Below are 22,152 nucleotides of genomic sequence, written 5' to 3' on the forward strand. Positions count from 1 at the left end.
GCAGAATAATACTCCGCTTTGGCTTCAACAATGACCTCTGGTGTGACTACACATGAGAGGGCTGTGTTAATTAAATTTACTCTAATATTTTACCTGTATGCAAGAACTGCAAAGGTTCTATCCTTCTGGATTAAATTCCGCACCATACTGACTTCTTGAGGGCTAAAAAGCTGAAGAGGTAATGTCTGCCCAGGAATCAAGATCATCATCACCTGTGGCAGAACTGGAATCACCTGACAGCTGTCATCATCATGCAAAGTCCTGCCATGAAATTCTTCCATATCAGCGCCCAGATACTATTTAAGAACACACACACACATATATGTACAATACCATTATATATAATAATATATACGTAATAAAAATGAAAGTTCAACAAACTAAAGAGCAAATCAAATTAAAAGAAATAATCAGAGGGTACAACAGAGCATACAAATATTTATTTAAATAATAAACATAAACATCCCATGTAAAAATCTAATTTTAAATCTCAGAAGTAGAATTTCCAGAGTTTCGTGAAAAATCTTTCCCACACACATGAATTCAAGAGCATTTTTTAAAGTTATTTTATTGACTAAGGTAACATATCTATGTCCAAAACATCACAAATGACAGGTATAAAATATTAATGTATTAAGTAACACCACAGTGCCTAGGAGTAACAGAGAATAAAAGTACTTTATTTAGTAGACCAATTATTAGCAACCATAAGGAAAGTGACAATTTCTCAGAGAATTACACCAGGGCACGGTATATTAAGTTTATTAAGCTACTTACAAATTCTAGTTAAGCATGTTTATCTATTAGCAAATAGCCAAGGTCCTCATCCATAATTTCTGGTGTGAGATAACATCTAGAAATGCTAAAATCAGTCAGTTGCTTTTAAGTACTTCATCTATAGTTAAATGTATATCTATTACATTAGATCTGTTGCTAAATTACATACTGTATGTGATGTTGGCAGACTGGTGTCAAAATTTATGATATTTGGTTTTTTGGCTTCTTTGCTATCCTGGTCTTCAACTTCCATTTCATCTTCTTCCTCACTCTCTGCTGTGAAAGTAGAATATTATAAGAACAAAACTAAATGCATGAAAATGTCAACATGCATGTTCCCTTTCAAACAGTTCATTCCTGAGGATGCCAGGCCCTTGAGAAGACGGGTTCTTGCCAACACTACACACATTTGGTAATCTCTAAAGCACTGTGAAGTGACAGCCAGTAGAGGCCGGGTTAGATGCTGGGCTCTGCCACTGATTATTTTTTTAAAACCAACTTTAAATTTTAGAATAGTTTAGATTTACAGAATAGCTGCAAAGATAGTACAAAGTTCTTATATATCCCACATCCATCTTCTCTATATATATATCTTATATTACTGGGGTACTTTTGGCACAATTATGAACCAGCATTGGTACATTACTATTAACTAAACTTCCTCATTTTATTTTTGCCTTCCTTAATTTTTCCTTAATGTCCTTTTCCTGTTCCAGGATCCCATCCAGAATACCACATTACATTTAGTCATCATGTCTCCTTAACCTCCTCTGGGGTGTGGCAGTTTCTCAGACCTTGTTTTTGATGAGTTTGACAGGTACTTTGTATAGTGTCCCTCAACTGGGATTTCTTTGATTTTTTCCCCCTCATGATTAGAGTGGTGCTAAGTGTTCTGGGAAGGAGGCTCACTAAGGCAAAGTGTCATTCACGTCGTCACATCACATCACATCACATCACATCAGAGGTGCATACAACCACCGTAACTTAGCACTGCTGATATCAGCCGTGACCACCCGGCTGAGGTAGTGTTTCTCAGGTTTCTCCACTGTAAAGTTACTTTGGTCCCTTTTCCATTTAGTACTCTTTGGAAACAAATCATTAAGCACAGCCCACACACATTTAAGGGGTTAGGAATTAAAATTGAAAAAAAAAAAGATGTTATATATAAGCTTGCAGAAAGAACTTCACAGCATTTTTCTAGTTATACCCCTTCCATGGCTGTTACTACACTATTTAAAAATGAAATGTCTGGCATCATTTTCATATACATTTTGCTTATAATGTTAAATTTTAAAATAAAGTTGGCATGAAACATTAAAAAAACATTTTTAAAGAAATGCCTTAGAGGCTTTCTTCTCCACACACATATTGTAAATTATGAAAGTTAAATAGATTTTCCTTAAAAGCCTGATGTTACTAATAATAGGGATGATGAATCAAAACTATTTGCTTATACTATCAATTAAGGTTAGAAAAAGCTATACAACTGAGCTTTTCTATTATGTGGTGGTCCAATCTTTTTGCCGTGGCCATGGGTAAATTTCCTAGCCTAGACCAGTGATTCTCAACCAGGGGTAGTTTTGCTCCTCCCCCCAAGGGGACATTTGGAAATGTCTAAAGACATTGGTTGTGCACTAGAGGGGTGCTACTGGCATCTAGTGGGTAGAAGCCAGGATGCTGCTGAACATCTTCCAGTGCACAGGACAGCCCCCACAACAAAGAATTCGCTGGCCCACAATGTCGATAATGCCAAGGTTGAGAAGTTCAACCACGAATTTCCTGAATCTCATTTCCAGTCTCACAATTCATGTATGTTTAACTGCCCCAAATAAATTTCCAAATAAACTATCACTACAAAATAGTTTTTTCTTTGTACATACCATTATTGAAATCAAACTACCCTGACTGAAAACACAAATATTATTTAATATGTGAACTACCTTGGACTTTGTACTAATTCTTATGAATTCCTATAGATAAGGCTTTGTCAGAGAGAACATAATTGTTTCAACTTATATTAAAACTGCCAATGGTCTAAAACATTACACAAAATTTTTCCTAAGAACATTTTAGTTTCACTTGATCAGTGGTTCCAACCAAAAGGTAATAAAAAAAATCTAAGCAGATGAGAAAAAAATTTTGAACGTAATTCCTTGTATTTACAACTGACAGCATGACTTTCATTCTCCCTGTGGAGAAACTCACTTTATTGTTATTCTTCCCTTTACCAGAGTCTAAATGATCACCTATAAACCTAAAGACTGGAATTCATATTTTTACAAATTACATTTTCACTGTTTTTACTTCTAATTAAAAAGGTCTTCTAGTCTCTAATTGCCTGAAAATACTAAAAATATGGCTAATACCTACTTCTCCCAACTCAGCAATGTTTACCTATTATATTTTGTTTGGGACAGATTGCTTCCATCTTAAATAGTAAATATTTCCTTAGCACTTAAAAAGGCTTATTCTTCAAAACTACTTATATTACATGGACTTAGGCACCATCCAGTATTCTTTTACAAATAAAATATGAGTTGGGAAATTATTATTATATCAAAAACATCTTTGGGCCCTTTCACTTCTGATTTTTCTTGACAAAACACACATACTGTTCAGAGCTACCAAGCTGAAGTCTGATGACTCATCGCACGCAGGAGCACCACGTGAATGCCAACAGAACATTGGTATCTTTTCTCTTCTATGTCCGATCTTTCCTGAAACACTAGATTTGGGACATAAAGAGTGGGACTGAAGACTGAAAAGGCAGCTCAGCTCTTCAGTTGAAGGCTGACACACTTAGCTTTACATCAAGTCAGCTGCGTTGGTTTGAGAAACCACCAGACTTTGACTATGGTTTACTTTATAAAAATGGTACCACCTATATGGTGGGCAAACATTCAGTTTCCTCCTCCTCCAATCCATTCTGTTACCAGTGGACAAATTAATCCTCAAAGCATGGCTTTTCTAGGCAACTGCCTGAAACCTGCACCTGTCTCTTGGCAACCCACAGGAAACCCTCCAAACCACACTGGCAAGAGACGCAAGCTCCACAACAACTTAGACCTAAGCTACTTCTTCCACAACCATATACCATGCATATGCGTTCGGAAGTCTCCAGATTCCCCTCTCACAAAGCTTTTCTCCTATTTCTCCCACTGTTGGCCAGTCCCTCCCTCTGAAGGACCACAATAACATCTACTCATCTGGCCCTAACTGATCTGCCTTCTGCTAGTTATCTAAGCTGCACCACCTAGATTATTAACCTCCTCAAGTACGAGATTTTGTGTCACACCTTTTAATATCTCCCCAACACCTACCACATAGCCTGGCACTCAGTGAAAGGACTCAGTTAATAGCCTCACTTTGGCTAATATATCTCCTGGGAAGCATTTTTTGTTTATAATTTTCCATGAAAAGTTTGTGCAATTATTTCATGCCTTTTTCCTGTTCAGTGTCTCCAACACAAGGCCAAGGTCTACATTTTCACAAAACACAAAGGAAAGAGAAAACTGAATTTATTATCACACTGCTGAGTATCTCAGGAATGCTTTTTAAACGACATCCCTGAGAAAAACAGACGAATACTACCTCGGCAGTAAGTGGTTTAGAGACACCGGTATGTTGTCAGGCAAACCCGAGTTGGGGTTCTGGCTCTGCAAGCCGCTTTACAACCGTGTGACCTTGCGCGAGTCACTTAACTCCTCTGCCAATCAATTCTCACCAACCAAATCGGGATCAGAATAGTGATGTGGAAAGGAGTAAACCGAGAAATGCATGCAAAGCACTTATTGCAGGGCTTGTCACGTGCTGAGCTCTCACTGCATGTTAGCTGTCACTCTTGTTAAAGAGAAATCCAAGAAGTAACGGCTGCAAACCTGACCCGGTCCCACACGTTCCCCGCAGTTTCACAGGGTTTTCTTGGCCAAGCACAGGACACACGGTGGATGAAGAGAACGGGATCCCTGCCCCCCGGGAACGAACACCCTCGCTACATTCTCGCCCACAGCCCCGGGCAACCGAGCAAGCAAGAGATGCACCAGGACTCTGTCGCAGGCCAGGGGCCCGACTTCCAGGTGCGGAGCCGCGGGGCCCGCACGGCCTCGGCGCCCCGCGTCCCACGCCCGCGCGGCCCGCCTCCCTCCACCCGCGGCTCCGGGCTTCCGCCCCGCTCCCGCCGCCGGGGCAGGACCCCGGGCGTTTACCAGGCAGGAGCGGCAGGTGGTTCCCCATGTTGTGCGCAGCGTCCTGCGGGTCTCCCTCGCCGGCCATGTCTGTTTACCCGCTAAGGAAGCTGGGACAGGGCGGCGCCGGGATCGCGCTGACGCCGGGGTCGCGGGGGGCGGGCCCGCGCCGCGCCGCCGCCGCGCACGGGGGTCACAGCGCCCTCTGGCGGCCGCTGCGGGCAGACGGCGGCGGGCAGGCGGGATCTGGAAGTGGTGCGTGACGCGGGAGGAGCGTTGACTGGGATGCTGGCTCAGCCACGGGCGGGCACCGCGACCGCTGCCGCGGGAGGGGGGATACCTAGGGCCCGCGGCGCCCATCCCAGAGCCCTCACCTCGCTCCAGCCCGTTGTGTGAATTGTCTCATCTAATCATGAAGTATCACATATAGGGAAGCTGAGGCTCAGCTTTTTAGTCTCCATCTCGAGTTTAAACAAAAGGAGCGGGAAACAAACAGAAACCTGTTTGTACAGCATCACTTCCAATTTTTCGAATAAGAAATATGTATGTGAAGACTGATTTTATTTTCAAAACTTTCCAGTAGTTTCTAAGTATATTCTAAAGTTACTGTATTAATCAGAAACACATGCTCGAAATGATGATTAAGCAAAATAGAAAAATGCCTAGGATTGACCACAGAGCAAAAGGGTCGGACTAGCCTATTCAGTAAAAATAGGTCGTTATGTAGTGGGAACCAAACTAAAATATGCAAACAATTCTATTATGGTGGTAGCGTAGTGACTGCTGACATTTTTATTTTGGAGAGTGGACAAAAGTTTTTTTAGTGTATTTTAAACATAACTTTTTCAGCAGAAGAAAACGGAAAAGTCTTTAAATGAAATAAAATGATGGTGGTGGGGGTGTGTGAGAGAAAGAGCTGCATTGCTCTAGGGATAACAATGAATCTGAAGTTATTTTTAATGTCCTTTTCAGAAAGTTTGCCTCATTGAAAAGTTTGGAGCCCAAAACCTCCATATGAGAGAGGCTCATGAATCAATTCTTTGTCATCCTGACTTCTGTCCCTGGATCACTGTGTGGCTTTAGTCAAGTCATTTTTATCCTCAAGTCCTAGATTCCCATTTATAAAATGAGGGTGGACCAAATAGTGTTTCAGATCTGTTCCAGTTATCAATGTCTGCAATATTAGCGATGGTATTGCCTTTTACAATTAAGTCAAAACACTGGTACCTGATATACTATTGTGAGAAGTTAGTGAAGTTAAGGTGATCACTATTCAATGGAAGATTGATTCTATGCCAGAAAGAAGCATGGAGCATAGGATAAGGGAATGGCTGGTATATATGCGTGTGTGTGTTAGAAAGAGAGAAAGCGAGTGTGTGATTTATTTTTAATGCCATAGCATCATCAGCCTCGCTATAGTTTGCAGTATTTCAAGAATCTGTCTACCTGCAGAAAAGTTGTCTTCACACAGCAAATAGCTAACCTCTAAGCAAGGAAGCTCTGACTTCCAGTGATCCTCCCCAGAGGTGGCACCAAAACTGTCTGCAACTTGAGCCAACCAAGAACTCTCTGAATAAGAAGGGACAGCTGTAAGCCTGGTACAGTCGCCAGATGCGCTTGAAAAGTACTAGCTCTTTCTTCTTTTGTGCATAGCTCCAGGGTCACTGGAGCTATGTCTGGGTATCTTTTACTCCCCATTCTCCTTCTTTTTCTCCCTTCTATTCACATTCACCATCTGCTCCCTCTTTCATTTTATTCTTCCAAAGTCTACCCAGTCATCCATAGCTACATCTTTCAAAAGAGACAACAGATGTTCACTGAACAACAGTGTCTAAACAAGCAGGTTTCCTGGATTTAGTCCTCTTTTTTAAAACCAAAAAAAAAAAAAGTAAAACATGATCATTTGCCATTCTTTTCCCCTTATTTTGCATTTATTTTTAATTTGGTAACTTTAGCCTGAAACAAGTTATCTTGCTGGGTTCTCGCAATTCTTGCTTGCATGAAATGTGTCAATGGATAAAGAGTTCTGCAGACCAGAGGGAACAGAAATATATGGGCTTACAGTTATCCAAAAGCTCAAGAATTAACATTAATAGTGCACAGTTAAGGCTAGTATGAGATGAGACAGTACTTCTGTGAAAAAGCCCACTGCTCTTTCAACTTTTGGCTTCTATAATAGTAGCAGCAAGCGATACACACACTGGGGAGAGGCATTCCTGCCTCCTTTCTGTGTTCTGTATTTTCTATATTTTCTTAATGTGTTAAGGAATGCAACTACCCTGATCTATGTGATTAAGTATCTTTTGCCTGGATAATTGCAGTAGCCTCCATACTGGCTTCTCTGTTCACAGCCTTGGTCCCTATAATCCCTTCTCAAGAGAGCATTCAGAGTGATCCTTTGAAACACAAAGTCAGATCCTGTGATTCCCCTGCTCCCGTCCCACTGTAAACTGATTCTTTACGGTGGCCCACAAAGCCCTCTGTAATATACAGTGGGTCCTCCATGTCCTGCTCTGACCTCACTGTACTCCTCTCCCTATCCATCACTTCTACCCATCAGCTGTGGCCTCCATGTTATTCTACAACCCACGTGCACCTCAGTGCCTTTGCACTTGCAGCTCTCTTTGCTTGGAATGCTCTTCTCCCACACAGAGGCATGACTCACTCCCTTATATCTCCCAGGTCTTTGATCAAATGTCCCCTCTTTACAGTGTCATTTCCAGACTTACGGATATCAAATTGCAGTCCCATCCCAGTCCCACCATTCTCCATCCTCCTCTTTGCTTTATTGCTCCTCAAAGCACTTACCAACTTCTTGCTTTTAAAAAGTCTCTCCCTCTTCCCAAGGAATGTGAGCCCTTGGTAGGCAGGGGAGGCAGAGGTCTCTGTCTTGTCTGTTCACTCCATGTATCCCAAGGAACTGGCACACGGTCTTGCCCTTAGGTGCTCAACGAGTGTTTTTTATTTCTGAGTGAATGCATGAATGAAACATTTGTAGCAGACACTGTCCAGTACCCACCCAATAACAGTTCTTCTCCTCTTCCTTGCTAAAAGCCCTGATTTTACTGGGGGCAGCATTTTGCCTCTCCCCAATATGTCACATTTGTGCTGAGCCCCTCATGGCCAGCCCACTCCCCTTCCCCATCCTCCTTTGCAGCTGGTGGTGGCCAGGTGCCCCAAATCTGGCTGATGAGATAGATATAGAGGACCCCTGCTTGGCGGTGGCGGGGAACCATGGGCAGGGGAGGCCGACTTTTGGAAAAGATTTTCCTTTGTAATTAAAGGAAAAGATTTCATTCCTGCCCACTTCCAGCTGTAACAAAGATTAAGCCCCAAATTGGTTTGACAGATAAACAAGCCAAGCTAATCCAAACAGTGAAAATGTTTTTTAAAGAAAATCAAGGATTTAGGGGGCCAGGGTAGGGGGTGGCTAGGTTGTAGCATATTGCTTTTTTAAAGAGACATTGTAGGTTTACTGGAAAAATCAGATAGAATATACAGTTACCAATTCCCCCTTCACATATATAATTTTCCCTGTTTTTGACATTAGTATGGTGCTTTTATTAAAATTGATAAAACTGTTATACTATTAACTATAGTCAACAGTTTACATTAGGATGCACTCTTCGTGTTGTTCAGGCCTATGGTTTAACATTTTTTAAATTCTAGTTACATGTATTCAACCTAAAATTTCCCCTTTACTGTTATGATTTTTGAACTAACTTCAAAACTTTGGAACTGCATAAATGCTCCGATTTTTTATCTTTGAAGCTAAAGCACATGCAAATGACAGATTTGCCTTGTTCCAAGGGTTCTTTCCTCTTTCAGTGTGACAATTCCCTCCTTCACTGTAAGACAGAGGTTAAAAAGTGATGACCTATGTGCGAGCCTTATGAGATTTGTTTGGTCTTCGTGGTATTTTGAGTTGTTGAATTAATTGCAACATTTAGAAATTGAAGAGTACATATACAAATATTGATTTCTAGCTTCCTTTTAAAAATGAGACTATCTGGCCATCTTGGGCCAGATTCATGCAAGGCAACAATTGTCTCTGAGTAAACAGAGACAATTGGATAAACAGTAAACAGTAAACAATTGTCTCTTTTAAACAGTAAATAGTAAACAATTGTCTCTTTTAAACGGGGCAGCTCCTGTTGGCCAGAGACCCCAACTATCCACCCTGATTGAGTTTGCAACCTCTTATACAGGTGGGTATAAACAGAGGGGCCCCACCTGCTGGTTTGCCAAGGACTGTCCTGGTATATGTCCCATGTACTAGTGTAATCTCCCTTCCACGCTCCAAAATGTGCTAGTTTGGACAATACATTTCTACCCCCCCTCCCCTTATTTAGCAACAAAGGAGCCTAGAGCTCTGTACCAGGCTACGACGACTTCAACACCCTTCTGCTGGAGGACCCATCTGCACATCCAACTTCCCTTGACAACAAAGATCAAAATAATTAGTAACAGTAATCAACAAAATGTATAAAGGAAATCTTCAATTAAAATGAAACAAAGCAAAACAAACAACGAAATGTAGAAGTTGACTTCTTACAGAAAGAAAATACGAAGATACTGCCTTATAACTTAAAAAAAAATAGTAGGATGAAGCATCTCAAAGGAAAATCAGGCAGAGACATAGATTTTATAGAATATGGGAAAAATCTGGCTAAACTGAGGATTTTTTTGGTTTGTTTTTTTGAGGTAGCAGGGCCAGGGATTGAACCCAGGACTTTGTATGTGGGAAGCTGGTGCTCAACCACTGAGCCATATCACCTCCAGCTTCTTTTCAGTTGTATTATGCCCCATAATGACAACAGAGTTCTGAGATTAATGAGGGTGCAATTAGTAATGGCAAAACTAGAACAACATGACAATTCTGATATTTCAGCATTTCTTTCATGTAATACTCAAGATATTTACCGTCCATAAAATTAAAAGAATCTCTGAAAACATGTCATTTAATACTTGGTGAATGCTAATATAAACATTTAAAAATATCAGATAAGTAAAATTATAAAACCCTAAATGTTTCATCTATATTACCTTTTTGATACCTTTGTTAGCAGATTAAAACTAATAAAAAGAAATCCCATTCATAAAAATAAAACTGAACAATAAATAATAAAAATGAAATAATAATAGTTGATTGTTTTACAAAAATGTGATTTTAAACACCAAAGTGTATCAGCAGTTACAGTGAGTTCCAAGTGCATAGTTTGGCAAATATTTCTAGCAGTTGCAAAGCTTCTTTCTCATCCTACACTAGTTGGGGAATGGTGAGCTTATGAAATAGCAAATATTTTCCTCTGAATTCTTTACTTCTTTTACATCTCCTATTTGTGAATTTCAAGGAGATCTATTTCAATACAATTTATATTTTTTATTTTAATTTTTCAGGAACTACACTATTCTTGTTAATAGCAATTTGGAACTTCTAAAGTATTTCTGTGTCTCATTCTTTATTTTAGAATAGAAATAATGGAGATGCTAATACAGAGGCAGAGCTACATATGTCAGTTTGTAGCAATCCTTTTCCACTTGTATGGAATATCTGTGAATTAGCGTGAGAATTTCCTTGCAAAAATTTTTTTTTTCGGATTCCTCACTTTACTGAGGTATACACATACCATGGAGGTATGGATGAATGCTTTATAAATGAATATACTATTGTTCAATTCAAAATTTAGATGTAGTTTAACTTGGATATTTCTAAGACAAAAATGATTCAGATTTCAGATATTAAAAAGAACCAGATGTGGTTACTACAGCAACAAAATGCTAATATTTTGATAATTAAAAATAGAATGGTATACCAGATCATTCAAAATAGTGATTGCACTCACAGGCTGTAATCCAAATATTTTTTAAATTTGTCAAGTTGTGGTGTGTGTTTCATTAGTGTATGTGTATGGGTGGGTGTGGGTGTCCATAGTATACCAGGTCTACCTTAAATATGCAAGCCCTGAAAGGATTTATTGCTCACCCACCCTTCTTCATAAAAACTACCTCTAGATGCATACTTACCATCCAAGAGATTACTAAAAATTAAGGACTCAAGAATAACGATCTCATCATCTAAAAGAATTTACCTTTAGTCTTCTAGAAATTCATCCTGTGGGAATAGTTTAAAAAACAGACACAAATTTGTGCATAACGTTGTTCATGTCATACAGGATGGAAATCATCTAAATGCCCGATATTTGTGAGTGATCTTATATCTTCCTAATCAATGATTGCTTTGCTTACAAGTGCCAGAGTGAGTTTTTGTTGTTCATTATTGAGAATACAGACTGATATATATATATATGTAAATATATATATGTACACAGAAATATATGTATATATGATATATATGGAAAGAAATACACAGACAAAATAATGAAAGATAATATTCTCAAACAGTAGTTGCCTCTGGATACTGGGATGAATGCTACACGGCATGGACTCCCTACTATGGGAGTATAGCATGTCAGGAATTATTTTACTGGATAGAGTTATGTACAAGGCATCACCTGAGGTCTTAGGGATGCTCCAGCTCAGAGTTTCACTCCTTTCCTAACAAAATATATGAAGTACCTGAGCAGACCAGCGTTTGGATCAGGATCATACTGTCAAGATTGCCATCGTTTTACGAAGAATTCCCCATATGTTTGGGATCCTGGCAACTTGACGGGGTACTTGCCTCTAAGTTAGAAGAGTTAGTTTTGGTTCTGTCTCTTGTAAATGAGCAGATTTGTTACACACTTACTTTGAATCTAGAATCTATGTATGTACTTTGCACATATTCATTCATTGAATTGTACAGCAATCTTGAGAGGTAGGTGCTAGTGTCCTCACTTTTAAATGATTACAAGTCATTTTCTCCCTACGACTCTCATTTTCTATGGCTTAATTCAAGTCTGCTCAGATCTCAGCTCACTGCGAGCTCCTTACTTAAGCTTTGTGATACCTCTTGGCTGTGACCTACCACTGTCTAAGTCCATGTCCAGATTCCTCCTCTTACTATAGATTTCCAGCCTTATTCTTGCTCCTCACAGTCCTGTGTCACACCCTGTAGCTTTTCCCAGTACAGACTTGAAGGGCAACGAAGCAGAGAGTGTTAAGAGAGAAGGACTGAGTGTTTGTTTCATGAATAGCAGTGTATCTGAGGGTACGGCCATGAGCAGTGGGCTATACTAGGTCTTCCTGGATGGATTGTAAAGAGATCCCAGAACGCAAATCTTTTCTTCCTGATGAATAGACCGAAGCTCAGAGTCTTTCATGTTCGTGTACAACATAGAGCTATTTGTTAATAAAATTAAAAATATGGGTACCTAATTTTGAGTTTTCATATAACTAAAATTAGGGCAGTTGCTATTAGAATTTTCTGAAGACTCTAATTTTATATTCTATCAAGAAGTCTGGCAACCATCCAATACTTTGCAATACTGTAAAACTTCTGCTGAAGATCTGCAAGCATAAAGCAAAGAGATTCCTACAATTTTCTGGTAAGGTAAAGTATTACTTGATAGCATCAGCACTGTCTGCAGTCCTTGATTTTGGATTGTTGCTCTTACTGCATTAATTAATTAATTAATATAATTGAGAAATTATGTTAGGATTTACTTTTTTAAAATATATTTTTATTACAGAAGTTGTGAATTTACAAAACAATCATGAATATGTGTAGAATTCCCATACAATATGCCTGCACCAACATACAATTCTGTTGTGGAACATTTATTACTGATTATGAGATAATATCATCAGACTATTACCACTAACTATGGTCCATTGCATACATTTGGCATATTTTTTCCATACTGCCCCTATTATTTACACAGTACATCTTTGGCATTGGTGCAAGAATATTACAGTATTGTTGTTAACTGTATTTCATAGGTTACACTGTGTTTTTCCCATACTTCTCCACATTCCCACCATAATGCAATAGTGATGTACATCCATTCTAGTTCACAGGACATATTTAAATTTGTACTTTTAACCAAACTTCTCATCCACCTCTGGGTTCACTGTATCAGTCAGTCCCTAGATTATTCTCTAGCTGTCTTTCGATTGACATTTACAGGATTTACTTTTGTTGATCATTATGTTGATTGAGTGATGCAGGTTTTAGAGGTTTTATTGTTAAAATGCTTACACCAGTTCTTTCTCAAAATGGATTTGCTTTGCACTGGAAAGCAGGAATGCCTAGGATGGGTAGAGAAAGGTCTTTTGCTCTGCTCTACTGAGTTGGGGCCTAAAGAGTCAGAGAGCCACCGGTTTGTAGTGCTTTGCTGTATAGGCCCAATCTGATGTCTTTTGAGTTTTTTCACATGGTCTTTTCTCTTTCTGCAGGTGCCTCTGTGTGCTGGCTGAGGAATATGGCAGCCACCGTATTCCAATCTAGCAGTGACCGTGCTGCTTTATATTTCTACTGCCCCGTCCCTGGAAAAGCAGGGCGTCTTGGGATTAACCAGGCCCCCACCAGGAGCCCTGTCATGGAGAGGCTCAAGCCAGAAAGAACAGAGGGTGAGCACTTATTATTCTGAAACACTCAGGCATAAATCTTGCTGATGACAGAGACTGGCCCAGTGCCTTGGGCAGTGATATAATCTATGAATACAAAAAGCAATAATGCTTATAATTGAACCCTTTCCCTGCAAAAGTATTTCCCACCTCCCTCAGCTCAAGTGTCCCTTCATCCATTTGTCCCAGCAGCTCTGCTGCCATCGCCTCCCCCTGTGTTCAGCCACAGTCTCTGGTGACCAGGGCCCTTGCCAGGCCCAGTCCCACTTCTCTGGCTCCTGCCCCTGCCTGCCCCCCTGACCCAGGTGGAGGAGATCTTTTCTGATCCATCTAGACATGGCATTTACCACTGAATTTTGAAATTTTGTTTATTTTTTATTGTTAACTCTTTTTTCCCCTTTCTTTTGATAGACTTTATTTTTTAGAGCAACATTAGGTATGTTAATCAGGGTTCTTACAGGTGTAAGCCTTGACAACTACAAAGGACATTTCCTCCTTAGAGCTAGGAGGGAAGAAAGAATGGGTGGGGTGGGTGTTGGGATATGTGCTAGGCTGAATAAAAGTCCCCCGCCCAAAGATGTCCGTGTCCTAATCCCTAGAACCTGTGACTGTTATTTTACATGGAAAAAGGAACTTTGCAGATGCGATTAATTTAAGGACTTTGAAATGGGAAAATTATCCTTGGTTATCTGGGTGGGCCTGATATAATCACAAGGGCCCTTAGAAGAAGGAAGCAGGAGGATCAGAGTCAGAGAAAGTGATAAGACCCTGGAAGCAGAGGATGGAACATGTGGGACCTGGAGCCAGAGAATGCTGGAAGTCTCTAGATGCAGAAAAGGCAAGGAAACAGGTTCTCCCCTAGAGCTTCCAGAAGGAATGCAGCCCTTGCAGCCCCTTGATCTTAACCAGTGAGACTGACTGCCAGAACAGTAAGAAAATCACTTTAAGCCACTAAGTTTGTGATAATTTGTTACAGTGACAATAGGAAACGAATGCAGGGCAGAATGTGAAGACAGAGGGGTTTGGAAGTGGAGAAGGGATTTCGGAGGTCAGCATTTGTTTTGGGGATAGGGATAGAGCAGAATGAGCTGCCATGGGGCAATGCTTTTCAAAGTGGGGCCAGGACACCTGGGGTGCTTGTTAAAGTGCACATCCCTGGGCCCTACCTGAGAACTACCCCTGCTGGGGGAGGGCCCAGGAAGTGAGGCTTAACACTCCAGGGGACGGATGCCAAAGTTGAAGCACCCCAATCCTTTTTTCTGTTGTTTTCCCAAGTTGAGTGAACCAGTCTCTACTGGGGTGCAGAACTGACTCGGAAATTTTGGCAGTGAGCAGTTGCTTTGTAAGTGGCAGCAGGCAGTTCCTGCAGTGACTCTCAGGGCCTCAGGTGACCTGCGTGATGATGATCAAATTATAGGTCCAAATTGATGCATCAACAAGAGCTGCTGGGGATGTTGTGTGTGTGTGTGTAAATGTTGGCTTGCACTGGACTTGGTTGAAGGCAGTCAGACCAGATCTAGGATAAATGGTTGGCTCACTGCCCCCCACAAGCTGTGATCCTGGGAAAGCATGAGTTTTAGGGTCCTGCCAACAGACCCAGGTTCAAGTCAACCCTTGCCACTTACAAGCTGTGTAAAAGTAGGAAGTTATGATAATGTGTTGGGACCTCAACTTTTCATAATGCCCGTCTCCCAGGATATTCAGAGGATAAAATGAGGTACTGTATGTAAATGAACCCCTTATGGCATATACGTTGAGTGCCTACTTTGTTTCGGTGCACGGTTAGGTATTGAGGACACACAGCGGTGAACACAGCTGGCATGGGCCATCCTCCACCAGAACCTGCATTCTAGTGGGAGAAATCGACCCTGATGAAACAGGCATGTGAGTATATAAACATAAATGGTAAATGCTATGAAGAGAAAGTCTGGGAGGCTGTGAGATTCTAGTTGGAGGACCTGATCTGTTTGGGGCGGGAATTCAAGGAACCTCCCCTAAGGAAGTGATATCTGAGCTACTGGAAAGGTGTGCATGTGGAGAAGGAGGGAGCATTGCAGGAACAGCATATGCAAAGACCCTGAGGCTACAGGGACCCAGTTTGGGGTGTGCGTGGTGGGGAGGAGGGGTGCCAGGGTGACCAGGAGACACTATTAGCCGGCGGTGGCAATACCTCTCACCGTGTCTGAGACACAGAGGGGACCCAGTCGACCTCAGCTCCTGCCTCTCATTCCAGGCTAGACTGCTACACTGGTTTGTCTTTTAAAGGATGTCAGATTTTCAGCTAACTCTAGACTTTAGGAGAAAAATAAATGAATGAATGAGTTCTCATACTTTCGCCAAACCCCTGAGAGAAGAGCCCATTGGTTGAGGCAGTGTCCACAGGTGAGGAAAGCGAAATAACTGTGCCACAGGCAGTTCAAATGCATTCAATCAATCATGTACAGGTGATGAATCAGTGGGATTTTTATCTATTGTTACTGCTTTGATAAGTTTGGGAATAAGTTTTGCTTCGAGAGAAGGTGAAGAACTGACTGTTCTCACCCAAAGATGATTATCATCTGTGAGAACAGAGTGACAAAAGCGAAGCCACAGTCAGTAAATGTAATTTAAAACATCTCACATCAATAAGATCTGTGGTTTTTCACCATGGTGACAAAGCTTCCTGAAAGACCAAGGAAAGCAAGAGGATTGTATAGAAGGTAAAGGAAGAAAGATATTGATGCCATCTACCATATTTTTAAAAGCGAATATGACCAGAAAATGTTGATTGCTGTGAAAGTTCCTTAAGTCAGGAGACCTGCTATTAATTTTCATGCCTCATTTACCATAATCCTTTATAGCTTTTTACAGTAAATCCTCTTCATTTTTGAATTTGAGTTTGAAGATGAAAATGAATAAAATTAACCTAAATTGTCCTCTACTGTACCTGGTACTTCCTGGCTATATGACCTTGGGCAGATGATTTAAACTCTCTAGTCTCTGTTTCCTCATCTTTCAAGTAGGAATAATGATAGTTCATCTTAAAGGGCTGTTTTGAGGTGAAATGTGATAATGTGGTGAAACCTTAGAAGAGGGCTGGCATGGTAAGCCCATTCTCAAACAGTTAGCTATTATTAAGTACGAAACATTGCTCAGGTCTAGTCTGAGGCCCTTGTCAGTTATGTATCTCCTCTCAGTCTTTGGCTTAGATTTTTGTTCTCTGGCCAGTTGTGATGCTATAGTGTCTCAGCCCCAAACATACCTTCATTCTGCTTTGTGATGTTGGGGCGGAGACACTGCAAGCCACATCTCTGCTTTGATATCTGCCAGTAGGGGGCGCATGATCTCTTCAAATGTCATGATGAACATAAATTCTTTAACTATAATCCGATATACCAACAAATTTCTACACACACACACACATACACACACACACACGAAGACAGTCCAAAAGAAAAATGAGCAAGACCCTTGGACACGGACTTCACAAAAGAGGAGATCCAAATGCCTAACAGAACACATTCAACTTCTTTAGTAATTAGGAAAATTCAAATAAAAAATATGAGACAACCACTTGACTAGTTCATAATGAACACTGAAAATACCAAATGTTCATGAGGAGGTGGTACAGTGGGAACTCTCCTACACTAAAAGTGTGAGTATAAAGTGGTTCCAACTACTTTGGGAAACTGTTTGGAAGTATTTACCCAAAGTTGACCATTTCAATACCCTAAGAGCCAGCAACCACCCTCCTATTTGTGGCCCTAGTAGAACAGCATGCACCTAAGACGTGTACGAGCACATCCTAGTAAGCGTTACTGTAATCATTCCAGTCTGGAAACAACAGAAATACCTTTCAAAGTAGAATGGATAAAGAAATAAAAAGTATATTTATAAGTGTGAGCTGAAACTATAGCTACTCAGAGCATAAAATATTGATAAAAATATTGTTGAGCAAAAGAAGCTGGATATAAAATAACAGAGTGGGATTCCATCTATTTAAAATTCCAAAACAGGCAAAGCTAATCTGGTTTGGAAGTCAGGATGGAAATGACTCTTAGGCCTGAAGGAAGGAGTACTGAATGGGAAGAAAAGAGAGATTTCTGTGCTGGTAATGTCTTGACCTGGGTGATGATTTCATGGGCAGATTACTCTGTTCATTATATTTATAATTCACTGGGGTAGGCAATCATGTTTTATGTATATGTGCTATAGTTCAATAAAGAGATTTAAAATACTTAAACCCTGAAGTTTCCAATCTTCATTGATCATTTATTTCAAAAACTTGCCAGCTGCTTCTTTGCTATACTTTAACTTTCTTTAAGGCAAGCTCTCTATCTCTGGTTTCTTGGAATCCTCTGCAGCTCTAAATGCAAACCAAACAGAAGTTGCTTTTAATTATTTGTTATGGTGCCAGAAATTGTCCACCAGGCCAATGATTCCTTTAAGTCAGGGTTTCATGTGGTTTTGAATCTCCAGGGTTAAGCGCATTGTCTAGTCTCAACAAATGCTCAAAAAATGTCTGTTGAATGAATGCTAGGAGATTTTTGTGTAAATATTCATTACTATTCTTACAATAATACAGCACTTTGCATATGGAACACACTAAAAAATATTTGTTGAGAGTGTATAAATTGAATTCTGGAATCATGGTAAAAACCATGGTGCCTCACAGGAAAATATACTTCAAATTTTTTTTGAACCATTCAGGGAATTGTCACCAATTTCCCAGGTAAAGTATGTTATCATTCAACTTTATTTGCTGCTTAGTTGGTGATTTTTTTTCTGCCAAAGAATTGAGATATCCAAGAAATTTGGTTTCCTATGTTTTAGAAGTTGTGAGTTGGTATTGTAGAGCTAACATGTTGTGGTAGAAACAGCAGTGAGGAAGCAAATGTGGCTCAAGCAATTGGCTCCCATCTACCATATGGAGGATCCCGGGTTCAGTACCTGGCGCCTCCTAGTGAAAGTGAACTGGCCTGTGTGGCACAGAGAGCTGGTGCAACAAGATGATGCAACAAAAAGTAAATACAGAGGAGAGACAATGAGGAACGCAACAAACCAGGGAGCTGGCGTGACTCAGGTACTTGAGTATCTCTCTTCTCATTGGAAGATCCTGGGATCAGTTCCTGGTGCTCCTAAAGAGAAGATGAGATGAGAAGACAAGCAGACACAGAAGAATGTGCAGTGAATGGACACAGAGAGCAGACAGTGAGTGCAAGTGGCAAGAGGAGAGGAATAAGTAAATAAATCTTTAAAAAAAAAAAGAAAGAAATAGCAGTGGCTGGTTCTGCTCAGTCACACTTCAGCTGGTTGTCTTGGACAATCCTTTAAACTACTCTTGGCCTTAGGCTACTCATCTTTAAATGAAGAAGTTGGACTCATTAAAGGTAGCAAATACGTGCCATACCAGCTACTGTTCCTTTCTCCCATGGCAGATATTGTGATTCAATCACGTTACACTTTCCACTGAGCCCAAATGTCTGTCATCTCAGAGTTCTTTTCAGCAGAGCACACTTGAACTGTATCAGTCAATTGTAGTTGGCAATGAGACAAAACTTAGTAGTCAACCCTCAATTGGATGGTCCAAAAAGTCCCTTCCAGTCCCAAAGTTCTACAGCTCTATGATCTATAAAAAATAATTGCTTTTGTGATGACTCCAAGGCACTGTTCAATCCTAAAATGTATTCAAAACCATCAAAGAAAGATTATATTTTATTATAGTTTCAAAGTTAAGAATACTTTATTGCATTATAACTTTTTGCAAATGGAAAATCCATGAATAGCACTCATTTAACACAGTTCTTACTTATGCATTTCTTTTCTAGGGTGAGATTTGAAATTAGCACAGGGACGTGAATCAAGTATCCAAGGACATGCTAGTGTCCCCAAACTGAACTCACCTGTCCCTGAAGTATAAACATTAAAATAACTTTTCCTACAGTTGTAGCACTTGACAGGTAGGCATTCAATATGCCTCTTCATTCAGGAGGTGAATGTAGAGAAATAAAGAACAAAGATCTGGGCACCTGCCCTAGCAAAGTCCTGAGGTTTGAAGTAGCATTTGAATCATATCTTCAAATTAGAATGAATGCCAAACCCAACTTTATTCTACTGGCTCTTCATCTAATGCTAAATACATTATGCAGACTATCTGGGTAATCACTGACAGCCTGTTAACACAGTCTTACTTGGTGAATAAGAGGAAAGTGAGAAATCTCTGGTTCTCACAAATGCTGTGGGTGATTAGAGTATCAGATCATTGGTGAACAATTAGTGCTTATTTTAGTTAGCTAAATGCGGGCAAGGCAATATACCAAAAATGGGTTGGCATTTACAATGGGGATTTATTAATTTAAAACCTTCCTGTTCTGAGGTTGTGAAAATGTCCAAATCAAGGCATCATCATGCCATGCTTGTCTGCTGGTCTCTGCCTTTGTCTTTGGGTCTTGTTGCTTCCAGATTCTGGCTTCCTCTGGCTTTCTGTCTGCTCCTGTGACTTTCTCTCCCCCGGGCTCCACTGATTTCACCTTCTTGCTCTGGTGGATTTCTCTCTCAGCTTCTGTAGGTTCCTCTCGGAGCTCATGGAGTTTTCTCTGTCTCTGTGGCTCCCTCTCCTCATATTTATCGATTTATAAAGAACTCCAGTAAGAGGATTAAGATCCATCCTGGGTCATGCCCTAAGGAAGTAATCTAATCACAGACCCTTAACTGAAGTGATCTAATTAAAAGTTTCCACTTACATTAGGTTCACACCCACAGGAATGGATTAGTTTAAGGACATAATTTTCTGGGGTCTACAAAAGCCTCAAACTACCACAGTGCTTTCCATTACAATCTCCTTGAAACAGTTATTTCTTCAGACTAGAAGTGGAGTGACATTTATTTATTCACTGAAGAGTTGAGATTACCTTACAGGAACCTCCCCCTCTCCGCCCCCCCCCCGCCCCCCCCCCCCCCCCTGCCCCAGAAGATGTGAACTCTGATTTCTGGAGGCATACTTTTCAGACTGGCCAAGTAGATGAAGGGCAGTACGTGGGCTGAGACTGAAAACACCAAAGTTACCACCTTTTTGACCCAGAGTACTGTAGAATACAGGTTACTTGCCTTTACACATGCTTTCATTGATGGTTTATACTGGGTTTACCCACAGCAACTGGCTTAGCTTGAGTGGCATTTGTTATAAATGAATCATTGATTGTGTTTTTAGATCATTTAATGGCTTTTAATCTGACTGAATATACAATTGCCTCTATATGTGTATGTGTGTTTATGTTTATACTTATATATACACATACTTTCCAACAGAATTGTTTGGGGATATATGTCAAAAGGTCTAAATTCAAGGACTTGGTAAGTATTAGGCTGGGCCAAATGACGCTCATGGTTTCCTTTGGCAGCTCTGGTTTGCCCAGTCAGCTGGCTGAGGAAAGTGCCAGACTTCTGTATAATCACCTGTATTCTTAAGACATACGCGTTAGTTTCCTATTGCTGCCATAACAAATTACCACAGACTTGGAGGCCTGAACAACACCAATGTATTAGCTTACGGTTCTGAGGCCAGAAGTCTGAAGAGTCTTACTGGGCTAACATCAAGGTGTGGCAGGGCTGTGTTCCTTTCTAGAGGCGGTAGGGCATTATCTGTTTCTTCACCTTTTCCAGCCTCTAGAAGCCATCAGGATCCCTTGGCTCAGGGCTCCCTGCCTCCATCTTTAAAATCATCAACATGGCTTCTCTCTGCATCTCACTACAGCCAGGGAAGCCTTCCAGTTTTAAGGATTTGAGATTAGATGGGGCCCACCAGACTAGTCCAGGATAATCTCTCCAACCTGAAGATCCTTTTTGCTGTAAGGCAGCACAGTCATAGTGTTGTGGAAGCAGAGAGATTCAACCATGGACTCAGTAATAATTTTGGGAAGGAAAATTTATTAATGACTGGCCGGGCTCAGGAACTTTTCTGTTCAAAAACCCAAGCCCAGAATGGGATTTTTGAGTTCCTTTTATCCAGAGGATGTAGGAGTTCAGAGTCAAATGGTGTTTTGAGTACTAGATAAACTTGAATTAACACATATTCCCCACATTCCCAGTAAGCTTGAATTAACATATTTACTTTGCTTTCTCCCTGAATATCCTAAGTCTATAGAGCCTATATCACTTAATTGGCTTTCCAGGACTGGAGTGGTTGGCATGGTTACGAAAGGTGGGGCTGTAGTTCTTATTGTTTGACACACATAGCCCAGGTTATTCATGAAGAAACGCACAGCCCCCCACACATAGCCCATATCAATAGGTTCTGGGCATTAGAATGTGGACATTTTTTTTTTTTTGAGGGGATCATTTTGTTTTTCACAATATAATTAAATGGAGATCCCTGAAAAGGGTGAGGTGTATGGGGAAATGCAAAACCTCAGAATGATGGTAAATAAAATGAAGAGTCCAAGGAGTTAAATCTCTTAGTTTACAGAAGAGGAAACCGGGACCAGATAGGGCATGACTTGTTCAAGATCACACAGGTAAGTGGAGAGCGACACCTGGATCCAGGGCTCCTGACTCATAGCCTGATCCTGTTTTTACCATATCTTACATCCTTTCTGATTGGACTCTCACTGCAAGGAGGCATTTTGTTTCATAAAGACACTGATGAAAGTCTCTGTTCTACTTGGAAAAATAGGTTTGGATGAGAATAGAAATTTGTTAAAAT

At 40.5% G+C, this 22,152-nt stretch overlaps 1 protein-coding gene across 2 annotated transcripts in view; it reads right to left on the reverse strand.

The window, feature by feature from the left end:
• CRBN (cereblon) overlaps positions 1–5,093 on the reverse strand; it is a 23,573-nt gene extending 18,480 nt beyond the window's left edge. Inside the window, exons 1-3 of one of the 2 annotated variants that reach the window (XM_012521422.4) lie at positions 4,983–5,093; positions 947–1,053; positions 94–296 (exon numbers count right to left, since the gene is read on the reverse strand). In XM_012521422.4, coding sequence (XP_012376876.1) covers positions 94–296; positions 947–1,053; positions 4,983–5,049 — 377 coding nt within the window. In that variant the 5' untranslated portion in view covers positions 5,050–5,093. The remainder of the gene's footprint in view (positions 1–93; positions 297–946; positions 1,054–4,982) is intronic. The other variant, XM_012521423.4, reaches the window with a different exon arrangement.
• Positions 5,094–22,152: the final 17,059 nt, after the last annotated feature.

This window comes from Dasypus novemcinctus, chromosome 26 (genome assembly GCF_030445035.2).
Source record: "Dasypus novemcinctus isolate mDasNov1 chromosome 26, mDasNov1.1.hap2, whole genome shotgun sequence".
NCBI lineage: Eukaryota > Metazoa > Chordata > Mammalia > Cingulata > Dasypodidae > Dasypus > Dasypus novemcinctus.